The 24,129-nt window shown below is 38.6% G+C and overlaps 3 protein-coding genes across 4 annotated transcripts; all 3 read left to right on the top strand.

Annotated features, from left to right (window-relative positions):
• Positions 1-14: 14 nt before the first annotated feature.
• On the top strand, positions 15-10,572 carry cdc16 (cell division cycle 16 homolog (S. cerevisiae)). The gene is made up of 18 exons (XM_044019363.1): positions 15-180; positions 375-429; positions 846-943; positions 1,081-1,119; positions 1,233-1,373; positions 2,963-3,122; positions 3,258-3,352; positions 3,519-3,652; positions 4,868-4,947; positions 5,060-5,109; positions 5,189-5,262; positions 5,360-5,485; positions 6,332-6,484; positions 7,204-7,267; positions 7,600-7,661; positions 8,868-9,003; positions 9,356-9,446; positions 9,749-10,572. Exons 1-18 carry the CDS (start codon positions 133-135, stop codon positions 10,000-10,002), a joined length of 1,860 nt encoding a protein of 619 aa, XP_043875298.1. The 5' UTR covers positions 15-132; the 3' UTR covers positions 10,003-10,572.
• Positions 10,573-13,594: 3,022 nt separating this feature from the next.
• On the top strand, positions 13,595-19,893 carry upf3a (UPF3A regulator of nonsense mediated mRNA decay). 2 transcript variants are annotated; one of them, XM_044019383.1, is made up of 10 exons: positions 13,595-13,798; positions 14,662-14,768; positions 14,854-14,960; positions 15,387-15,485; positions 15,570-15,680; positions 15,790-15,845; positions 15,938-16,096; positions 16,195-16,328; positions 17,132-17,420; positions 18,327-19,893. In XM_044019383.1, exons 1-10 carry the CDS (start codon positions 13,658-13,660, stop codon positions 18,513-18,515), a joined length of 1,392 nt encoding a protein of 463 aa, XP_043875318.1. In that variant the 5' UTR covers positions 13,595-13,657; the 3' UTR covers positions 18,516-19,893. The 2 variants fall into 2 exon arrangements, with proteins under 2 accessions (XP_043875318.1, XP_043875317.1); XM_044019382.1 differs by having other exon boundaries at positions 13,596-13,798; positions 17,132-17,432.
• Positions 19,894-20,196: 303 nt separating this feature from the next.
• Positions 20,197-24,062, top strand: p2ry8 (P2Y receptor family member 8). Its single transcript, XM_044019384.1, has 3 exons — positions 20,197-20,873; positions 22,132-22,446; positions 22,844-24,062. The coding sequence occupies exons 2-3, from the start codon at positions 22,154-22,156 to the stop codon at positions 23,565-23,567; spliced, it is 1,017 nt and encodes a 338-aa protein (XP_043875319.1). The 5' UTR covers positions 20,197-20,873; positions 22,132-22,153; the 3' UTR covers positions 23,568-24,062.
• The last annotated feature ends 67 nt before the right edge of the window (positions 24,063-24,129 follow it).

Genomic DNA, 24,129 nt, shown 5'->3' with positions numbered 1-24,129 from the left:
AAGCCGCGGATTTGATTTTACGCAGCTAGCGAGCTAGCACGTACTACTGTTTGAGTGGACCGTTTAATACATCGTTTTCTCCGAGAATGACACGATTCTGCTAGTCATTGTGTCAGACTTTTTAAAAACAAAATGAATCTCGACAGACTTCGAAAGCGAGTACGACAGTATATCGACCAGGTAAGAATTATGATTTCTTCATGAGTTAATGTATTAATAGCTAATGCTAGTTTTCTAGCAGACCGGGCGTTAGTAGTAACAATCCTATACACTGTTCTTGCCTTACTATAAAGCAAAACCTCAGTCAGCTACTGTCAAATAGAACTGTTCGTCAATGACTTTGCCTTTTGTTCTTTTTGTTTGAATTTTTACAGCAACAGTATCAAAGTGCTCTTTTTTGGGCCGATAAGATAGCATCCCTTTCCCATGGTGAGTGACTTTAATGTTGTATATAATTTTATTGTCGTACCTACTTGTTAATCTGTTACAAAGGTATAACGCTAATGCTACATATAAATGTAAAGCTAAGTTTAGCATAACTGCTCTTTTTTAGGAGCTTTTTAAAAATACAATAGCAACGGTGAATTAATTATTTTAGTGATATGATGTCGGATTATATACAATCGTGACAGCTGCAGTGTTGTTTGTGTAGGTTGTTTGTTGTGTAGGTTCCGAAGTTAGCTGTGGGAAACTAGACTTGCTTGAGTTAAGTTTCAACTCAAGCAAGTCCAGTTGCCTACAATTACTGAATATGACTTTGACCTGGATGACTGAGAACCTTTACTGACCTGTCTATTATGGCTCTCCAATGTCATAAATTGCTGGTCATTTTGTGTGACATACAGAGGATCCCCAGGATATCTACTGGCTAGCTCAGTGCCTTTACCTGACCTCACAGTACCACAGAGCCTCGCATGCTCTCCGATCACGAAAACTTGACAAGGTAATCGCATATTAAGTGAGAGACATCCGTACGTGCAAAAGTATGTACTATGTGGTGCACTCTTAAGGATATTTGTAGAGAATTACAATAAAAAAAACTATGTGAGCCCAGTATGATGCCTTTCTTCTTTCACACAGCTTTATGGAGCTTGTCAGTACCTTGCTGCTAGGTGCCATGTGAGTAGATGAAAAATGCAAATATTGTATTACTTAACATTCTAGCTTTTTGAACATATTGCAGTGTATTATTTAGATAGTTGTATCAGACACAAATCTGTTTCTGTTTCAAGTATGCTGCCAAAGAGTTCCAACAGGCCTTGGATATTCTGGACATGGAGGAACCTGCTAGTAAGAAGCTGTTGGACAGGAGTGTAAAGGAGGACAGTGGAACAAGAGAATCGGCCAAGGACTGGGACATGTCTCCTGCCTCTGTAAGTCTGGCCTGCCACTGAAATCTGCTTCAATCAAACAATTGATTGAAGCAGTTTTGTTTTTTAGTTTTTACAGTCCTGTCAAATTAAAATTACACTGGGAAGAGGTCATATGTAACACATCATACACTGTTTGAGACACAGAGTTACTTCCCAAATCTATGAGATGGTACTGCATACCATCATAGTACTAAACAGTAGAAAATGGATTACAGGCTTCTATCTATTTTATTGTAAACACTACATGCGTCAGCAGACATCTCATGGACTTCCTGTTTATCTAAAATCATGTCATTGTTCGCTACCTTGTGGTTCAGATAATATTGTCACATAGTGCAGAAGGCACACATTAGATCTGCAACTAATGATTATTTTCATAATCGATTCATCTGTCGATTATTTTCTCGATTAATTGATGAATCGTTTGCTCCATAAAATATCAGAAAACCTTTAAAAATGTTGATCGGTCTTCGTCAAACCTGGAAATGATGATGTTCTCAAATGTCTTGTTTTGTCCACAAACCAAAATAATTAACTTTGAATGATTTCTTTGTTCTCCAGGGCAAAGAAATGAAGAAAATACTCACATTTAAGAAGCTTAAACAATCGGAAATCTTGTTTTAATCATGGAAAAAGCTTTGAACCGATTAATCGATTATCCAAATAGTTGTCGATTAATTTAGTAATCGATTAATCGATTAATTGTTTCAGCTCTAGCACACATAAATGCCTCTGTGCCTGCTCACAGTGGCCCTCATTTATCAAAGTTGCCTTGAAAATGGTGCAGATTCAGGGGTACATATTACCCGATGCCAAGTCTCATGTGTGATTCATGAAACCTGTATGCCACCACAGAATTTGAATACCATTCTACCATATTTTTATGGATTCAAGACCAATGCGATGGATTGCCCGATGTAGCTGAGATTGGCACAGCGTCCCCCGCGGTAGATGATGACTGACTGACTGACATCAAATAAATTAGGGATGCACCGAAATGGAAATTGTTGACTGAAACTGAAAAACAGGAAATGCTTGGCCGATTCACCAAAGATATATATATAGATTAATATTCATGCTTCAAAGAATAAATTAATTAAGAATCTATGAAAAAGGAACATCTCATCGAACATATCAGACAACAAGGGTGCATGTTGTCCTCTGTTGCACAGAATCTCATAGGCCAAAATGATATTCAGGTGTTTACAGCAGGTTTCTCTCTGCCACTCTCACAGTCACAGCCTTGTTGAATACTGTTACTGCAAACGTGTAGCTGAGCACAATTTCTATTGCTATATGACCAGAAACTCTACACACTATGTTCACAATTTAATTCTTGACCTGTATTTTGCATTATATTGTTTGGGATATACTGCATTTTTTTTTTTAAATTTACTATGAATTATTTGACCAGAGTTGCCCAAATGTTTTAATGTTATGTGCTACTTTTTACTTTATTTTTGTATTTTATTTTATTTTAAATCTTTGTTTATGTTGTGGGTGGATGAAATTATTCGTAATATAATTTACGAAAGACTTTTACGTGTCATGTCATGACTTCTTCCTGTTTGTCCTCTAAACTATTTCAGATCAGCAGCTCCATCTGCCTCCTGCGGGGTAAGATCTATGATGCCATGGACAACAGACCATTGGCCACCTCCAGCTACAAAGAGGCCTTAAAACTGGATGTATACTGCTTTGAAGCTTTTGACCTTTTAACATCCCACCACATGTTGACTGCACAGGAAGGTGAGACTGATCTGGGTCATTGATGTGCACTGATCTTTTAGTTTCCTACAGATATGCACTCTTTTATTTCGTTTATCATTTCAATAGGTTTCATAGCAGCAGCCTTTGTGATACAAGTTTGTCATTCTTCAACAGAAAAAGACTTCCTTGACTCTCTGCCTCTGAGTCAACAGTGCACTGAGGAAGAGGAGGAGCTGTTACACTTCCTTTATGAGAATAAGTTAAAGAAGGTACAGAGATCTCCATGGTTTTAAAATATTTTTTCCAATTGCTCATCACTGAAATACTATGAAGCTAAGTTAAAAGATAAAGTTTTATTTTTTTTATTTTTGTTGATTATTTGTTTACAGTTAATAATAATAATTCACACGTCCCTCTTTCCCCTTCATTCTACAGTATAACAAACCCAGTGATTTGGTGGTGCCGGAGATGGTCAATGGTCTACAGGACAATTTGGATGTAGTGGTGTCACTTGCTGAGAGACATTATTATAACTGTGATTTCAAGATGTGCTACAAACTAACATCAATGTAGGTGTCCTTTTTTTTTTTTGTATATTGAATTGTTCAACGTTCTTAAAATAATTAACACATCTCTGCTCACATCCTGAATTGATGTGCTATACAATAAGGTGTAATTTCAGCTGATTAATGTTGTTCTTACTGCAACAAGAGATTTGTGACAGTCACACACAAAAAGCTTAATACAGTTACTACTAACTTTAAACAGCAGACATTTCAATGTTGTTAACACTAGCCACTTTTACCAGAATGTCTAAATATTTTGGAAAATGCGGCGTAACTTGAAACCATTCAAGTGGTTTATACCACTGTAACACCAAATTCCAAATCACCAGCACCAGCGTAACTGTGGACAAGTTGAGGATCTAAAGTTATTAAAAGTTTTTCAAAATGTTGCATGGTTTTCGAGATAGGGGGCGCCAAAGTTGGCGTTCATTCATATTTTTCACAACAAAAGGCGAAACTCTTATAACCCCTAAAACTTGCCCTCCTGAGGAGCACGTTTAATGTACATGCACGAAACTTGGTACACGCATTCCTTAGGTCGGGACAATCGAAAAAGTCAGCGCAGCCTATGCTCTAAAACGAACAGGAAAGCCGCCATCTTGCATTGAAAGTAACATTTTTTGCAGATTTTGGCCATTTCGCACCAATGATATATGAACAAACTCGTCATAGAGCTTTCATGGGATCACCTTCAAACTTGGTGTGGTCACTGTGGACAAGTTGAGGATCCAAAGGTATAAAAAACTTTTCAATAAGTATCATGGCGTACAAGAAAGGGGGCGGCAAAGTTGGTGAAAATTTAAATGTTTCGCCAAAGCCAACAAAACTCCTATAACTTTGCCATAGAAGGTCCCATCCCAACCAAACTTCCATTGATTGATGATGGGTAGTTGCTGAAGACGACTATGTTGCTGAAAACAATACAATTTGAAAACAGCGCCTCCTGGTGGTGGTAGAAAATACTAAAAAAAACAAACAGTTACAACTTTGCCAATCCAGGTCTGATCTAATGAGCTAGAGGACTCGAGCCCTTGAGCTCGAACCCGTTCATTACCGCTTGCGGTACTAGTTTAGTTTGAAATTTGATTTATTAACCCTGGATATGATGTGAATTAAACTGGTTGTACCAGATGGGGAACACAATTAAATGATTAATCTAAATATAAATATATGGTGTTTGTTAACTTTTGAATGCAGCTTTTCTTGTTTTTATTTCAGGGTGATAGTTAAAGACCCCTTCCATGCCAACTGTTTACCAGTCCATATAGGAACTCTGGTGGAGCTTGGAAAAGCAAATGGTAAAACCATTTTCTACCACATATAGAAATGTTTAAATTGCTTGGTACCCTTCATAACCATACAGTAGTTGTGGTTAGTTTTGTTAAAGCTTTTGTTGTTTTCTCCCGACAGAGTTGTTTTACCTCTCACACAAACTTGTAGACTTGTATCCCAACAACCCAGTAAGTGCTGCAGTTATATCACTTGATTCTGTTTTATTATTTTTCAGCATTTGATAACCAAAATTAAACATTTTATCAGGTATCCTGGTTTGCTGTTGGCTGCTACTATCTCATGGTTGGCCATAAAAACGAGCATGCTCGTCGATACCTTAGGTGTGTATTGCTACACTCTTAAGGGAAGTGTGTGTTTGCAGCCAGATTGTGGGCATATATTTAGGTTTCCTGACGCAATTTGAATTATCTCCTGAAGCAAAGCCACCACATTGGAGAGGACTTATGGCCCTGCATGGATTGCCTATGGTCATTCATTTGCAGTGGAGAGTGAGCACGACCAAGCCATGGCTGCCTACTTTACTGCTGCCCAGCTGATGAAAGGGTAGATAAATGTTTCACATGTCCATTATATGCTTTTATAGATAAGTCTTTGTAGAGCTGCTCTAGACAAGGATTTATATGAAATATGTTTTTGTCTCGTATTGTATGAGAGTAAATAATAGAATGTAGCACAGGTCATCTAATTTCTTTAAAATACAGTGTAAAACAAAACCCATTGTGCCTGCATGTATACATGTGTGAAGAAGCTGTGGAGGGAATTGTTGCAGATATTGATTCATGTTTACAACAGCCAGTGGTGCTGAATGTTCATCCCTGTGGCAGAATTGACAGTAAATAACAGCTTACCATCATGCTCTCTGTTGTCAGGGGCGTCTCACTTGTTCTGTAATTGGCAGAATTTATAGACATGTGGATAGAGTTTGAAGCATAATAAAAGATTAATGATCCTGGGCACAGGATACAAACTGGGAAGATCTCGTTTTAATTTCTAGGGGTTTTAGAAAATTTCCCCATGACTAGTTAGCACTACAGCTAAGCACTATCTTATATATACTGAGATGTAGATTTTGGAGGCTCTGGCTGTCTGTTGAAAAAAGTGCACAATACCAACTAATTGCACAGGCAGTGTGGGTTGACATTTCTTTAGTTTAATGTGTGACACAAATGGAGAGCAGGATTTTGAAGGCTTTTTGTTTTTGATTGAAAGGGGTAGTCAGCCAAAAATGTTCTCCCAGCCATTTAGTGTACCTTTTTGGTTTTGTTATTTTATTTAATTTTTTTTTTTTTTTTTACTTCACATCTTTTAGAGACTGGGGAGTCTTTTAAGTGTTGTTAAATAATAAGATAATGCTAACTTGGGGTGTGGTATCTTTATTTTCTCATTCAGGTGTCACTTACCCATGCTTTACATTGGCCTGGAGTATGGTCTGACCAACAACTCCAAGCTGGCTGAACGTTTCTTCAGTCAGGCCCTTAGTATTGCTCCAGAGGACCCATTTGTCATACACGAGGTGGCAGTGGTTGCATTTCAAAATGGAGAGTGAGTCATGCAGCCATAAACACACAGTAACACTTTACAATAAGCGTTATTGGCAGCACAATCTGATGTTGGAATAGCAGTGATATTTGTGGAAAAAGAAAAAAAAAAGTGGTTTAACAGGCAAAGACGTCTATTTTGAAATAAGACCTGCATTTATCATTGATGTTTAAGAATGTATTGGTCATTCAGTGATTCAGTGTTAAATTAAAGTGTTTGTATAAGTGCAGCCCTTCCTGCTGCTGTACCTTTTTTTTACTATCGATACAACAGCTGGCATTGCATTTAATGATTTCAGTTTACAGTATATTTGTCTAAACATCTATATACATCTTGGGATTGTTCATACTTGTCTCATAAGATAAACAAGTAAATCTGTGTCAGAGATGTAGGTGATGCTGACCAGATTTACTTGTTTATCTTATGAGACAAGTATGAACAATCCCAAGATGTATATAGATGTTTACTAATTATTTGTTTACACAAAGAAAATCATATAACCTCAATGCGTTTTGCAGTGCAATTCAAAATTGATATTTATTTTATCTGCACTGTGCCAATTATAGCATCTCCCTTAATACCGTTGGCAGCTTGGTGTCTGATGTTCAATTTGTTCTTTTCATGAATCCGAAAACAAGCTTAATTTACTCAATGTCAAACAGTAGAACGTGCCTGTCATGAAAATATGTTTTTACACACATTTTTTTCTATGTCTTTTTCAGCTGGAAGACTGCAGAGCGGCTCTTTTTGGATGCAATGGAGAAGATTAAAGCCATAGGGAATGAGGTAACTACTTATTTAATTGCAAAAGTACCCAGTAGTTATTACTCAATCATTACATGAATACTCATGGGTCAGACCTGATCTAAACTGCAAACAACAAACATTTTGTGGCTCCACCATTGTGATCCCACTGTGGTGACTAAATGTATCTACAGACATAAAACCTGCCTGTACTGAAAACCACCTAGTTTTCTCTTCACTCTCTCTCTCACACCAGTTGACATGAACAGAACTGTCATAGCTGGTAGATATGACCATGTCTCTGCAAGAATTGTTACAGTATGATTTTATTTTCTTTCTTTTTTAATTTTCTTTTTCTTTATTTTTAATTTAAGGTAACTGTGGACAAATGGGAGCCATTGCTAAACAACTTGGGTCATGTGTGTCGGAAACTGAAGTAAGTATTTATCCACTTTGATAGTGCAGTTTGAGCTAATGATGTTGAATAGTCTTGTGTAGAAGATTGAGTTTTTATACCCCCCCAATACATCATCTTGGTCTATGTCGGGGTGAGCACATGTGATACCTGTAAAACAGAAACTAAACACAAAATGTTTCCTGCGTGAATAATTAAAGATGCGTTCTCTCCTATTTATCTGTTTTATTTCCTTTCTTGTCTCCATCTGTTTTCATAGAAGTGCTTGTGTGTTTGTTAGCAGTCATTCTGCAGAGGCAGGAACCTTATTGAGAATTCATGCAATGACCCACTTGAATGAATAATTCATTATCACCACTGAATTGGTATAAGGGACTTGCAGAAAGTGTACCACGCATGTGTTAGTGTTGAAAGGTTGGGTAAATGGAAAAGGACAGATTCATCTATACAAAATTAAGACTTGTATTTGCATAATTGATTCATTGCTGAAAGAACAGATTGTAACAGTTTTTCATTTGTTCTACAAAACGACAACTGAAACCCATTGTACACATACAATGAGTGTCTCCTGGGAAACCATTAGTTACAGTTGTATGTATGAATTTTTGCCACACAACAGCCATCATCTGCAAATATAAATGTGTATTTAAAGACAATTTGCCATGTTGGAGTTGTGAGGTATCGTATTTATTATTCTGCTGTTATAAAAATCACAAATGTGGCATACACTGTCAATGAGGAAGATTGGTTAGTTGGGTGATTCTGACACTAGACTGGATACATATGCATACTTATAAACCCTAAACAAAGAAGAATTTAACAGACCGGCTAACGCAGGATGAGACGGATGTTGCATGGAATTTAGACAGATTACTTTCAGTCATCCATCACACTGAGTACAAGTGTTTAAATAAATTATGGAAATTGAGCACAGAATATGTGGGATATGCTTCAGTGTATTATTTTTGTTTTCATGGCATAGATGTTGCTACATGCCTGAATTTGCTCACTGCAGATGGGTGATCTGACATATCAAGATACAGCAAATGTGTTGTTGTTCTACCAACAATCACAGTCATTGGAGAGTTGGTTATAATGTTGTATTCTGTTTTAATACACTCTAAGCTGTTTTTGTCACCTGCAATCATTTAAAATGTTGTTGTCACTTGCAAACATTTAAAATGTTGTTGATGTCAACTTTGCATATTACGTGTTTGTTTTTTGTAGAAAGTACAATCAGGCTCTCGAGTACCACCGTCAAGCACTGGTGTTAATCCCTCAGCACGCCTCCACCTACGCTGCCATAGGATATGTGCACAGCCTCATGGGCGACTTTGAGAGCGCTATTGACTACTTTCATACGGTAAAGTCCCTTTTATTCACAGGATTAGAGTGTCTGTCTCCTGTTTGATATTGTGTGTGTCGGAGCTCCTCCTGGCAGTACAAGCTAGAAAAGGCGTAACCATGGAAATCTGAGCTCTATAGTGAGAGCAAGGTGGTGTACGCTCGAGGGTTAATTTGTTTTTCAATGAGTTTGGATCCAGTACAATAACAAATTGGGAATTTAATGCTATTGAATTTCATAACATTTAAGTACAGTATGATTTTTCAAAGAAGTTAAAACAATGTGCAAGGTAGAATTCACTGATTGGTTGATTTTCTCTGAACAAATGTCTGTCTTACTTGAAGTTTGAGGTTTTCTCTTTCTATGGCAGGCACTTGGACTGAAAAGGGATGACACCTTCTCTGTAACGATGCTTGGTCACTGTATAGAGATGTACATTGGTGATACAGATGCCTTTATAGGTATGAGATAACTATTCAACACTAAAGCATGTTATATGTTTTACACATTTAAAGATGAAATGTAGCTGTACATGTATTTTCCCTGACTCTTCATACTACTATTTTCTCTTGTATGTCCATCGTTGATCACAAATGAAGTTTTTAGGGAAATGTGTTATTAATTGAAAAACAAAAAAAGCAAATTGTGTGAGTTATTTTCTTTTCTTTTCGGCAAGCATTGAATCACCGTTGAATTTTAGAGGTTTGTAAAATATTCACACCAGCAATGTGTCAATAATGTGTTGTGATTTATTTGCACTCAGGCACCGACATTAATGACAAAGTGCGAGGCAACTTGAACACTCCAGCGCTGATTAAGATGCTGAACACATCGGAGCCCGGTGACCTCCTAGCCACGCCAAGAGTGGAAGACACCAGCATCACGTCTTTGGAAACACCACTGTCAAATCAGGACAAGATGATGCTGGAGACACCTTTGCGACTCTCTTTAACCTTGGAGTGTGACATGTACGAGAGTGACGTCATGTTGGATACCTTATCGGACACCAGCACGTGATGTCATCCTGTCAGCGTGTGGAGCTGTCACAGCAGCAGATTGTCATAGGTAGACATATCCAAGCCCAGGGACATTCAACATTCAAATCAAAATGTTGGCACCTGTCCTTTGCCAAAGTTTTACTTTTGGATTCATTCTCTTTGTGCATTCGATATGTTTGTTTCTGTAGGTGATAAAACAGAAAACTGCATCTGAAGTATGGTTATGAGTAAGAATGAGGGTAAAGTTTCAATACAGCAACTGCTGTATGTCATGTAGGAGTGCACTTTTAAAGGGAAATGAATGCTTTGGTGAAGGCTGTTGAGTGTTTTGTTGAGAGTTGGGCCTTGGCTTAGACATAAAGACATTGAGAACATGTGATCTTCTGACACTTGGCTGAACAGAGTGAAAAGCCTCCACTTCTCACATCATGACTTAAAGACTGTAATCTCTTATTGCTGCCCATGGCAGGACCCTCCACATCACTTAACCTGTGGATTTTCACCTTGAATTGAGAGCCAAGCAATTTTGATTAAATAAATTCTTGGTACTTCTTACAATAAATCTTGAATTTATCTTTAAAAAAAATCATGTGTGTTTTGTGTCAGGTTGGTTGATTTAAAAACTGCTGAGCAATGTTTAAACATCCAGTGTGGAAGAAATGGGTTGCAGCTGATGGACTCCCCCACTCACCAGGGCTTTTGCAAAACACCAGGAAAGTATGGTTGACTTTACACACTATGTAAACATTTACATTACTCCTTCATTGGCCAATGCAGCAGGTCTGTGTGTGTGTGTGTAGAGCTATTATTAGTTTGCATAGTGAGCTTTCACTTTAAAACATGCTGGTTTGTCTTGAGCTGCTGTGAGAGCATGGTGGCACCCTTACCAAGAGATCATCTAAAAGACTTATTATAAGGCTATGAAAATCCAACTATCTTCATTTTAATGTGGTCATTTATACCTATACAAAACATTATCATGGCTGATATATTCAGAAAACCCTTGAAGTTGCACACTAGACCCAATAACAGCTTCCTCTTAAAGTGTGTATTTAAAAGCTACTGCAATTTTTGTATTTATTATCAACACTATTTTGTGGATTGAGGATTGCTACTTTATATTTGTAGTTATGGATTATAATATTTCACTGTAAACATGTTTATTTTTAAAGATTGCAGTTTTTCAAAATATGTGGTGTCTCCAAATCCGTGGTGAAGGACAGTTAACCCGACGTTATTGTACCTTTTAGAGCATACATCATTGTACATTTAGAGTTAATGAGCAGGGAAATGTACAAGTGACAAGTGTCATGATCCTGTGCAGGGGAGGAGTGAAATCTCCCGACCTCACATCAGTCACCTCCACTCCATCACTACTCTCAGATTCACATGTCAGTCACGGTATACTCCTGCGTACGGACATTGTTTTTGTGTTTGTTTGTTTGTTTTTATCTCCAGTGTATCTGGGCCCAGTGCAGATGGGCTGTACTCCGTCCAAGTCGAGCGTCATTTACACCCAGGACAGGGTTTGTCGGGACCTAGACACCTGCTCCACCTTTGTTCCCAGTCTCAAAAGCTCCGTGTCCACACCAGAGAGACCTCGGCTGTGTGTGGAGAGCAGCAGCGGCAGGCAAACTTTCCTCAGCGGTGAGTTCATGCTGCGGCAGCAGCGACAGAGTCAGTCTAATATGTGGTGTCCTGTCCCTAATAAAATGGTTACATGGTTACATCATGTCAGTGTTGCATTGAAAAAGAAATATCTTGAGAAAGTACCTCATAGAGGTCTATGTTGCTGTGTATTTTGGTCAAAATCTGGATCACGATCCGGATCTGAAGCATGGAAAATACTTACCCATGTATAAAAATGATCACTGGTTTCAACTTCTGCCAAAATTGCTCCTCAGTTTGATGGATGCATTTTATTATTTTATTATTGAGTTTTCGTCCTATAGTCAAAATAAACAGGACAATTTTCTTTTGTTTTATCTTGAATTCAATCCAATGTAGTGATCCCAGGAGGACTAAGGATATCTCCAAGTGGAATTATGGATAGTCATGCTTTAGCTCCAGACAATCCTTTTACACAATCAAATGGAAAAGTGACGCAATTTGCCACTTTTAGAAATACGTTTTCATATGAAAAAAAATTAAAAAGGGTAGAATATTGTCATTGTGGATATCTGAAAAAATTATCTTGACTGAGAAGAATTAAATGATGGTAATGCAAATATAGAGACAGCTTGCTGTAAGGTAATGGCACTCATGCTGATGTCATTTGAAGCATGATATTGGTCATTTCATACATGAATTATCCATATTTTACTCGAATGTGTTTCCCTATTCCCAATATGACACAAATTAAATTAGCCTCCATATTCATTCCCCATTTGTGTACACACCCGTGACTTCATTGGCTTGTAGCGAGCAATTATCATAAAATGTCACTCAACCGAAAACTGTGTCAAATCGCCCAGCTGATGTCAATGATGCGTTTCAGTGCGGTGACACTGCGTACGTTTCGCTCTCTTGGTGCTTTTTCTTGTTCAGTGACTTTGTTTCCATCTGCTCCACAGTTCCTCACCGGGATGTCTACGGACGGTCAGTGAGTCAGACCTCCTGTACTGAATCTGTGGGCTCTGTGGGCAGCGTTAATCCACGCTGTTCGTCCTCTGTGGATCAGCGCAGCGTGACGGCGTGCAGCAGCACAGACTGACGGACACTGGGACACATACAGTGCAGTAAAATGCGCAAAAACAACTGCGAGTCACTCTCCATACTCGCGTCATGAATCCCGTCTATGAATGACAATTAAACAGAATAAATGCGTTTCCTGAACGCATCGCCGTGGTGTGTTTCTCCTACCATGTGGTGAGAACTGGCTTGAGACAATTATAACGCTATATCGTGATAATTGTGAGTTTTCGCCTATAGGTGTTGCCATGGCGACTTGGCGATTTCTGATGTTTCACCGTTGACCTCAAGTATAAAAGTGTCCAGTCAACCTGAGACATCACCTTTGATCAATGTCAATAATTGTGAAACGGTTACTGCAAAAGAGCGCCACCCAGTGGGCACAGACAGCAGCCTTGGCTTTTAATGCTTGATCTAAGTGATTATTCAGTTATGTTATGGACAGCAAACAAATTCAATTAAAAATTAAAATTTGTATAATTATTTTTGTTTTCAGGGAAAAACAGCATTTTAATTGCTTGCATGCGAATTTTGTAGCATTAGCTCAGACAAACGGGCAACACTTGTTTTCATAGTTGTTTTCTGCTTCCTACATTTTATAATCATTCCATGTCAGCTGATCTACAGACCTTTTTTTTATAACATTTATATTTGAAAAAAGAGACCCTTTTTCTCATCCATGTTGTTAATATTACTTTTATTTAATACACTAAAAGAAATTAAAATATGCACATTCTATAATATTGTCTAAAATGCTCCCACAAAGGAAATCACCGTCTTTCAGCTGCATCATTAACCGTGTTTGATAGTTTGGGTGAAAGTGACGGGTCCTGTTGAAAACTGTATCCACACTCTTCACACACACATACATACATGCATGCATGCATGTTGCCGTCTTTTCAGCTCTCCCTGCACTCGCGATAACATCACAGTCTCGCGAGAACACAGTGACAACACGGGCTTGGAGAAGGAGATGGGGAGAAATGCGGTCTGAAAAGGACCAAATGATCGTGGCCAAGGAGAAAAGCGTCGTCGAGATACAGTTTAGGGACATCCCGAGAGAGCAGGACAACATCCCCGGTAACCTCAAACCGAAAGAGGAGAAGAAGGAGGTTTTCACCAAGGTGGGGGAGCCGAGCGTGTTTCCCGCTCTGTGTCGCATCATTATTGCTGTGGAGAACAGTCATGGAGGAGGAATGGAGGGAGCGGGGATCATTTCAGCACCGCGGACAGCGACAATAGACCTGTATCAGCTTCACTTCCACATTTCTAAACGACTTTACTCACGAAGTCTTTATATTGGACGTTCAAATTCACAGCTAGTGCGCTTTAACAAATGCAGCATCGACTGTAAAAGATTATGGCAGCACTGCGTCTAGTCCTGTGCGCATCATGTGGGGTTTAAAAAACACGGCTTCTCTCAGCACACAGACTCACCACTGTTTACATGTTCGACAGCTTTTATGTTTCTCTGAGTAATGTTGTCATTTATTAAAACCACATACTGTGTGTTTTACCCTTCATTAGCCTGAGAGAAAAACAAACAAACAAACCCATGTCTCCGTCCATTCTGTCAGTTTACTTCTAGCAGGAAAGTTAAGTTAAAGGGAATTAATGGGTTCTAAAGAAATATTCAGGATCCAATTTATAGTGTTTGTTAAATAGATTTGTTTTTGATGATGTATAAGAAGACAGTTCTTGTTCCACTGAGAGCAACACAAGACCACATAAAACTGAGCCTATGTTTGGATGCAATCTCCCGTCAATTCTGTGTAGAGCTTAATCTGTTTATTTATTAAGGAAATTTGTTTTGCAATTTGTAGTAGAACAACAATTAAAAAACACACACGCAGTAAATAAGGGCATGGGGCAACATAGACGCACACAGCACACATTTCTAGTTTATAAGAGCTGCCAATAAAGGGCAATAAAATCAGTGCAACCAAACACTCAAACCATAAAGCACAGTTTTCTTATGTAATTGCAGGTTGTGATTCGAAGGCTTCCTCCTCACCTGTCAAAAGACCAACTAGAAGAACAGCTCAGCCCTCTGCCCTCCTATGACTATTTTGAGTTCTTCCCAGCAGATCAAAGGTATTATAACCTTTCTGTCCTTGTAGTACAACATTTTCCTTCTCAAGAAAATGTTTTTGACCTCTCATTGTTTCCTCCTCCCCAGTCTGTATCCTCACCTCTTCTCGAGAGCATACATCAATTTTAAAAACCCTGAAGATATCCTGCTGTTTAGAGACAGATTTGATGGCTATGTCTTTATTGACAACAAAGGTATGTTTCTTAACTTTGTTTGAACTGTGTTTTGTTGCCATGAAGGTGGACAAACAAAGTCGTATGGTCTGCAGTATTAAATGCAAACAAATCATGTTTGTTTTGCAGCTGTAGGATGAATTTTATGCGCATGACAAATAAAAGGGAGGGCAAACACAGAACAGATGAAAAATTCTTTGCTTGATTTAAAGTTTTTTTACGTTTTAAATTGGTTTTATTTCTAAAATTGATTTTGTTTTAATTTCCAATGTATTAAAGTACTATGAATGGCCTTGCGTAATGGCGCTATACACATAAACTTGCCTTGCCTTGCCTTGCCTTGCCTTGCCTTGCCTTGCCTTGCCTTGCCTTGTTTACTGTCACTGTTATTATCCTCCGGCTGGTCTGTTGAATGATTAACTGCCCTTTATTTCAATATGTACTCAGGTCAGGAATATCCTGCAGTAGTAGAGTTTGCCCCCTTCCAGAAAATTTCCAAGAAGAAGCTAAAAAAGAAAGATGCCAAAGCCGGGAGCATTGAAGAAGGTATTGAAATGCACAGCTTGAGCCAACAAAGTCCATATTTGGTGTGATCTCATTTGTATGCATGTTGCTCTGAAACCCTCTCAGATCCAGAGTACAAGCGATTCTTGGAGAATTACTCCTGTGATGACGAGAAGTCTATGGCCAATCCTGAGACTCTCCTGGGAGAGATAGAGGCCAAAACCAGAGAGCTCATAGGTGCAAATACAAACAAAGATGATTATTTTCCTGTGAATCATGATAAAAAAAAGTACTCATTTGCATAAGTATAGACATTATTTGATGTTTCCCCTTTTTTTTATTTCAGCCAAACGAACAACACCCCTGTTGGAGTACATAAAAAATAAGAAAATAGAGAAACAGGTAAAAAAATAAAAGCAATGGCAAATGGAATTACCCACAGTGTGCTTTGAAAAACATGTAATATAGTTTGATTGCTTCATCTGTCCTTAAAGAGAATAAGAGAGGAGAAGAGAGAGGAGCGGAGGAGGAGAGAGCTGGAAAAGAAACGGCAAAGAGAAGAGGAGAAGAGGAAGCGACGAGAGGAGGAGAGGCGCAAACGGAAAGAGGCTGAGAAGCAGAAGAAACTGTCCGATAAAGACATCAAAATCAAAGTAACTCATACCTAAAACAAATTATGTTGCTTACAGTTTACAAATGTTTTAGATGGCCCTTTATAACAAATAGTTATGGGGACCTTGTGCTTGTTCAGCTCCTGAAGAAGAGCGACAGAGACGACGATGTGGATTCGGACCGAATTAAGGACAAAAGTGACACTGGGGAGGCAGACAGAGGGAAATGGGAAAAAGCAGGAGGACAAATGAAGTCAAAGGACCCCAAGGAAAAGTAAGTTCACTGCACATAGAACAGCCATGACTATTTTGTTCATTCCATTATCTTGAGATCACGGAATAACCAATGTTGTAATCTCAGGACAAATCTTGCTTTCTTGTGATAACGTGATAATGAATCTGCTTCCCAGTTGCTGGTTCGGCATGCAGATGCAAGTGAAAAACAGGGGAGAGGATGGAGAACAAAAGCAAATCTGAATAGTAATCAAAATAATAATAAACCAGTGAAAAAAAAACTCTAGAAGCTCTAAAGAAAGTGCAAAAGCCAGGTTTGAAGATAAGAACTAGCACCTGTACTTGATGGTAATGAGGCAAGAGCACACAATCTCACATGATGTTTACCTATGACACAATGCACCATGTCATTTATTAAAATGATAACCTTGCACACTGGCAGAAATTGCACAGTGTCTCTTTAAGAAAAAGACAATTGTGACTGAAGCTTTACAGGCGATGGCTGCTCCAAAACGAGCCATGTTATCTCAAGAAAACAAATACAATTTTCTCATCATGACAAGATATTGTTATCTCGTGATAACGTGTTATCTCGTTATGATAATGAATTTATTATCCCATGATCTTGAGATAACAGACTGACAAAATATAGTTGCGACCATGGTCATTCTCAGCTTCTGTGTGCAGCTTCTGTATATATATGTCAGTGTTTATTTTCAAATTAAATCTTCTGGGGGAAAAAGTTATGACTTTGAATTTTAAATGTCAATATCTTACTCCAAAAAAGTACAAAGAACTCATAATGTTGTAACCTGTGTCTGCAATTTCCCCTATTGCCACTAGAGGTCAGCCTGAGAGTGACAAGGAGCAAAGAGAACAGCACGGACGGCGACAGAGGGATAAAGATCACAGAGGGAAAGATGAAGAGCGGAAACGACAGAGACACCACTACGAGTTTGATAAATATATGCGGCGTAAAGATGAGACCAAGTGGGGGAAGGGCTACTGCCAAGACCGAGCCAAGAAAGAGGGACATCACCATGGCTTCTCCTACTGTCCTGACAGTGGAGACAAGCTAGGGAAGGAAGACAGGGAGGACCTGAGTAACAGGAAGGAACGCCTCCGAAACAAGGTGAGCGAGAAGGTGAGCATGGGGGGTTTGGGTGGTGAAGCCATGCTTTGTTTTAGCATGATGCAACGTTGTAACCATGTCTCAGATGTTCATTGATATGTGATTGTTTAGCGAAGACTGTGATAAGCTGTGACACAGACAGACACGGTGTCTTTCAGGATACCAAATGGCATACACCAGTGGTTTTCAAACCTTTTTTTTTATTAAAGGCCAAGCCAAAACATCCAGGCAAGTCTGTAGTCAAATCTTCTCACCCTGAAGAGAAAAGTGACATATTTAACATGAGGAAGTAAGGAATGTGAAACTTGAGAATTGGACAGTTATTTAAAAGCTGTAAACCCTTTTATAAAATACATACATCTGTACTTCACTGTCGTAAGTAAATGGTCGTAGCAAAATGATGATCCTGATTCTTCTCAAAAATGTGGTCTAGAGCTTTTTAATAAAAATGACACAATCTACTGTTTAGAACTGATTAATGTCTATGACACAATAAATACATTTCTTTCACCTGCAACTGTGGTGATCTCTCTCTCTCTCGCTCTCTCTCAGACACACACAGTTTGCGCAGCCATCTTTCACGGCACACTGCATTGAGTTCCAGACATTTGGGCAACCGAAACATAGCGTTATCCCTAACCTTAATCATTACCAGCCAATGCCTACCACAAACCTTAACCTAACCACAATTCAAATCTTTTTTCTCCCCACTTGTCTTTAATCAGCCTTATAGTGTAAGGTTGTAAAAAACAACCTTACACCCGTCTGGCTGCAGCACACCATTTGGGAACCACTGGCATAAACTATGAATTAAGAAAATAAATAAAGGACTACATATGGATCGATGTGAATTCAAACAGTGTGCTGCTCGTCTCTCCCATGTCTTGCTCTCTTGTCTTCCTCCAGGACCGTCCCGCCATGCAGCTCTACCAACCAGGCGCACGCAACCGCAAACGCATGAACTCAGCAGGCAAAGGCTACGACTGCATCCCTGTGGGCCCCTCATCTGAATCCGGAGCAGATCACTGTTATGAGGTTGTTACTATGGCAACAGGGCTGGAGAAGATGTTCGACAAGAGCAAAGATGAGCTGTGAGCAGTTACAGGAAATCAAAGTACATGATTCAGCTTTTCAGGCCACGTTGATGGTGACAGGTTTGACTGTAATGATGAGACTAATCAATCCCACTGAGGTAGAAAGCGCCTCAAAGGCAAGAGGTCTGAATGTTGTTCAAGGAGCGTGTACATTTTTAGCACATGTTAAAGGTCCAGTGTGTATCATTCAGGAGGGTTTATTGGCAGAAATGTAATATACTACACATAAGTATGTGTTTGATCGCTTTAAAATAAAACTAATTTGGTTTTCGTAGCCTAAGAATAAGACTTTTATATGTACTTGAGGCAAGGAGGGGCCTTGCTTTACAGTGGCCACAATTTGCATTTTTAAGCAGAAGCTTGACACTCAAATTAAAGTATAAACCAAAAAAAAAAAGGAGGAAACTGCAGAGTGTGAGTGTTGAGTGTTTACATCCTTTCTGGTATGTGAAAGCCATTGTAGTTGTCCTCACATTAGATATCAGTGATTCTTACACACCACTGGACCCTTATACCCTATATTTTACAAGTCTATGTAGAATACTGAGAACTGATACAACAATAGCAGTCACATTAGTAACAGCACAACAGTTACATTAGTATATTTCACACACTAATTGATACGTTGATGTTTGATTTATTTATTTATTTTTAATTGAAGTCCTCTTGCTTGCTCTGTCACATGAGGCAGTCCAGTGTCCAGTCGGTCATCCGGTCTATGAAGTGTGTCCCCGTAAGAGACAGTTCTCGTGTGACGTCCCTCAACAGTTTGGTGGAACTGAAGTAATTGCTCAAACTTTTTCAGAGACACTGCTAAACTGGGATGTTTCTTTCAAAAAAAATGAATAAATCCTTTTATGAAAATGGATTTTAATGTAAGGAATGAGGAACTTTTGCAGAGATGTAGAAAATCTAACCCTGGGAATCCTGTGTGTGTTTTTGTTTGTGTACAGGTGAGTGACTGAGGGGAAAAGTTATTATTTATTAAGAGGACAACATGTCAACAAGTTTTATCTCTCTTTCCTAATGTCTGTCAGTCATGCTACATTTGGTTCTTTTTTTATTCTCTTGATTCTTACAGTAGAGACCAGAGTGTGTTTAATGAGCTTTGTACATGATCATCTGTGAGCCAGGAAGAACACATTCAATACATTTATATATAGCATTCAATGTAAATGAAATGGCAGTATGAGAAAGAAAAGTGAATATAATACATTTTTAATGGTACATGTTTTGTATTAGATATTATGAAAATAATTACTAAAAGGTGTAAATATGGAGTGTGTTTAACAAGATTTATGCCCTAATATTTGTCTATCACACCTCTTGTATCCCTTTTTCTCCTTAAACTGTGAGGAAATAAAGCTCTTCTGATGTTATGAGAGATTGAACAGTGTTTCAGTCATTGTAGCAGTTTGACAGTTTGGGTGAGGAAGCACCTGTCTGCTGCACTGCCTGCCTTATAAATTAGTAGATAAGCATCCATGGCTAGAAAGATCTTTGGCCATTTGAGGTCACAGAGGAGGCTATTTCTTTTCATTTTCTTTTTTTTTTTTTAATCACAGTAATCACATAGATGGTGCCTGTCACAGGAAAAAGCAGAACCGTTCCAATCAAAAGGAAGTCTGTGAGTGCACATCTCTGATTGTTATGAAGAGATTGTTGACGTAACTGTGTGGATGTTTGCACACTTATATAAGGTACTTGTCACAGGTTGTACTTGTGAATAATCCTTTTTTTTACATTAAGAATAGAAACATAATAATCTTGATTTATAGACCACTTTTCACTTCCCAATATTAGCCAAAGAAAACAGACCAGTCACAAAATATATGCAAAAATAATTTAAAACAGAACAGAAAATCATCAGTTGAAAAGGGAACAGTTAAAACAAATGTGACGCAGTGAATCGGAAATTAAAAACTCAAATCAGAGGAGGACTCGACACATCTGTTGTGTTAGTAACTGTGTTGATGAGTAAAAGTAACACAGACTTATAGGAAACAGACATGCCCTTTATCGTAAACACTGAGAGATGCTTCAGATAAGTCATTGACCACTAGTTCAAGTATCATACAACGGTTGTGGTAATTATTGGGATTGGAGTGGAAAGTCTGAGACAGGTACATGTGTCAGGAGTAATTCTAAGTCTGAATCTAACTGTTACTACAGTTGGTACAAGACTGTCACATGGCTCATTTCCTCTCTCTCTCTCTCTCGCTCTGTGTGTGTATGTGTGTGTGGTACTCTTGACAAGTACAAATGCGATTTTTTTCCAACAGTCACACTATCTGTACCCCATCTGTAACTGACACAACTGTGCCTCCCCGCTCCGATCTTTTGAGCCTTGAATATATAGGTGAGTTCCTAACTGACTTTTACTGTGGTTTACCTGGAGAGCTGCTAACCTTGTCTACATTTGTAATGTTAATCTCATTTTGAAATGGGCCTAAACTGTGCCACGTGTCAGCTAATTAATCCTTTTTTTGTACATTTATAATTGTGTAATTCTTATGTTATTAGTAACACCTTGCTCAGGGTTATTTTTTTGAAATGTCTGCAGTGACTCAATTTCATAAGGAAAACAATGTTTATTTGTTGACATCATCTTTGTTTAGCCTATTTACAGAAAAACTAAGTTGACTAAAAAACTGACCCAAGTCTTAACATCAGTAGAGTGTAAATGAAATGAGGTGAACATTTACATAAATCCTCACAATAAAACGGCGAGGAGAATAATACAGTGTTAGTGGCAGTCCATAGGAACGGCAGCTATGGCGTTTCATTGTAGAAAAATGTAAGACTTCTTCATTACTACATGAATATCTTTGTCTTTGTCAGATTGCCTCCGATGCCATTCTTTTTGACTGTCACAAATTGACCAAATTAAGAGAAGGAATTTTGTGAATTTTGAATAGTCTATCAATTTTATTGTTGTCGAGCACTCGATTTCTATTAATGTGTAGTGACCCAGTGTAGCACTCACCTTCTTTTCTTATTTTCATACATACAGACAGATAATTCTATTGTTGTGTTTTTTTTCTGATATGGCACTAGAAGATTGATCATTGTTACAATCACTGTCCTGATGACTGATTCTGTAATTGTGAACTTCCCCTTGCACAAGTAGCTGTAAAAATTACTAAGCTGTGGTTTGTGGTAATCCCCCACCTCACTGTGTGTGATAGAAAGTGTTAGCCATCTCATGGTGCTATATTTGAATTCTGTTAGGATTTTTGGTAAAAAATCTTTAATTATAAAACCATATAACCATTGGCTGTTGTGAGACAAGAACATTTTTTGTGTGTCAGTTGTGCACAACCTGCCCAGGTCGACAGTTGGCACAACACAACTAATCAAGGATGTCCTTTTCCTGTGTGAATACTCCACCCAACACTTGAGTGACTTTCATACGAACAACAACATTCAGTGAACGAGTCATTAAGTGAATGTTACAGGATTTCACCACACCTTCACACCACTCATTTATGCTCCCTTGCAGATGTTTCCACTAGGCATGCATCACTTGAGATAAGATGGTTCTTGTTGTGGCATAGCACATTTGCGTTAAAAATCAAATATTTGATCATACTTTTTTTCTGCTGTGTTGTACACAGGTGAGTGGCGGCCCATCCAGTCATGGTGGGTAATTCGAGCGGGACAACGCTGGACAATGCAACCCTGTACCTGTTTCAGAGTACAAACACCAGCAACCTCATTTCTGTCATCTACATATTCGTTACTGCCATCAACCTTGTGGGAAATGGTCTCTCCATGTGGCTCCTCCTGTTCCGTACCTCGCCCAAGACCCCCTCCATCATCTTCATGATTAATCTGACCCTCACTGACTTGGCCCTTGGAGCTGCCCTGCCCTTTCAGATAGCCTACCAGCTCCAAGGTTATAACTGGAATCTGGGACCTAATATGTGCAGGTAGTCTGGAACAAGTATCATGATACTTGGCTGCTGATTTGATTTGTATTGGGATTTAATAATATTGATAATTGCTGTTATATTTTTTCTTGGACCAAAATTAAATAATGCATTTCTGGAGACAATAACCCACGAGAGTCATATTTCCGAGATCAATACACATTGCATATTAGTCAGTCTGACATTTATTTACATTGAATGGGACAGCTAGTCAAATAGTGTTTTCGTTTATGTGCCAAAATGAATAAAACCCCTCAGAATAGCATACAACAAAAAAATGCATATCTTCAAAAATAAAACTGTAAAATGTCCTTTCAAATCCCGGCATTGCAGAAAGCACTGAACTTCCAATACTCTTTCTCCAAATAACCCATTTTTTCTCTGTATTCCCCTACAGTGCACTGACCCTCATCTTTTACACCAACATGTACTGTTCCATTCTGACCATGATGGCCATAGGTATCGACCGCTACCTGGGCATAGTCAAGCCCATGCTGTTCCGAGAGACCAGAGAGCGGAGGTCCATTGCTGTCATCAGTTGCCTCCTCATGTGGGGTTTGGTGCTGGCCGTTTTAAGCCCACTCATGACCACAGACTTAACCTTTTTCATAAGTGAACTTGGGATTACCACATGTTTTGACATGCTGAAGAAAGACATGCTCCCATCCACGTTGGCCTGGGCTGCCTTCCTCTTCAGTTTGGAGTTCATTCTCTTTCTCTTCCCCCTTTTTGTCACAACATTCTGCTACGTCAGTGTCATACGCAAACTGGCAAGAGATTCCAAGACGGCACAGAAAAAGAGAGCGATACGTCTGGCCTTTATTGTTCTCCTGGTCTTCACCCTTTGCTTTACACCCAACAACATCCTCTTGCTGAGTCACACTGTGTTGAGACTATTCTATAACAAGTCTCTGTACATGCCCTACAAACTGGCTCTTTGTTTCAGCTGCCTGAACAGCTGCCTCGATCCCTTCATTTACTACTTTGCTTCGAAAGAATTCAGACAAAAGCTGAGACAGATGATAAATCTGCATAGCCTAAGTAGCATGGACTCGATGAAGATGGAGCAAAGCGAGATTTTACACACTACACATACCAATTTTGACGGCCGAGAGAGATAACACAGCGGGCAGTGTTTTAATGCCACACCGTGAGAGGGAACAGTAAAAGTAGGAGAAAGAGAGGTGTAAAAGAGGAAGTGAGAGAAAAACAAGGCATTTTATGGTTCTTCTGAGTGTCGAACTCTCACCACATATGTCTTGTGTAAAATGACTAATTCATCTTACCTTTTCCCAAATCATTTTACATTTTTTTCCTATAAGCACCAAAACAAATGGTCTTGAACCACAGCTATGTCCATTTCCCCCAATGTTAATCTGCCTTCCTCTATTACCATGGTTTTGTAAGAATAAGCAACATTTGTTTGTGAATAAGTCTATATATTTTAAACACACCATATCAGTTTTACCAGCCACATACTGTAGCACACATGTAAATACAATATGAATTCAGTATTTGTTGCCTAAGTGTGTGTTTTTTTGTTAAGTTTTTCTGGAGACAGGGTGTCATTTTCTGTACAGACTGTAAAGCCCTTTGAGGCAAATGTGATGTTGTGAATAAATTTTTTTTTTTTCCTTTAAATACTGCTCTATATATAATAAAAAAAAATAATAAAAGTTATTT

This window comes from Solea senegalensis, linkage group LG2, assembly GCF_019176455.1.
Source record: "Solea senegalensis isolate Sse05_10M linkage group LG2, IFAPA_SoseM_1, whole genome shotgun sequence".
Taxonomy (NCBI): domain Eukaryota; kingdom Metazoa; phylum Chordata; class Actinopteri; order Pleuronectiformes; family Soleidae; genus Solea; species Solea senegalensis.
This window is presented reverse-complemented; position numbering and strand designations above follow the sequence as displayed.

Bases quoted from the DNA above. Each gene is read 5' to 3' on its own strand.
- cdc16 (XM_044019363.1), top strand. From the start codon at position 133: ATGAATCTCGACAGACTTCGAAAGCGAGTACGACAGTATATCGACCAG. The intron at 1,120-1,232 runs GTGAGTAGATGA...TTCTGTTTCAAG, and splicing joins ACCTTGCTGCTAGGTGCCAT to TATGCTGCCAAAGAGTTCCA. The intron at 3,353-3,518 runs GTACAGAGATCT...TTCATTCTACAG, and splicing joins ATGAGAATAAGTTAAAGAAG to TATAACAAACCCAGTGATTT.
- upf3a (XM_044019382.1), top strand. From the start codon at position 13,658: ATGCGGTCTGAAAAGGACCAAATGATCGTGGCCAAGGAGAAAAGCGTC. The intron at 14,769-14,853 runs GTATTATAACCT...CCTCCTCCCCAG, and splicing joins TTCTTCCCAGCAGATCAAAG to TCTGTATCCTCACCTCTTCT. The intron at 16,329-17,131 runs GTAAGTTCACTG...TATTGCCACTAG, and splicing joins TCAAAGGACCCCAAGGAAAA to AGGTCAGCCTGAGAGTGACA.
- p2ry8 (XM_044019384.1), top strand. From the start codon at position 22,154: ATGGTGGGTAATTCGAGCGGGACAACGCTGGACAATGCAACCCTGTAC. The intron at 22,447-22,843 runs GTAGTCTGGAAC...ATTCCCCTACAG, and splicing joins CTGGGACCTAATATGTGCAG to TGCACTGACCCTCATCTTTT.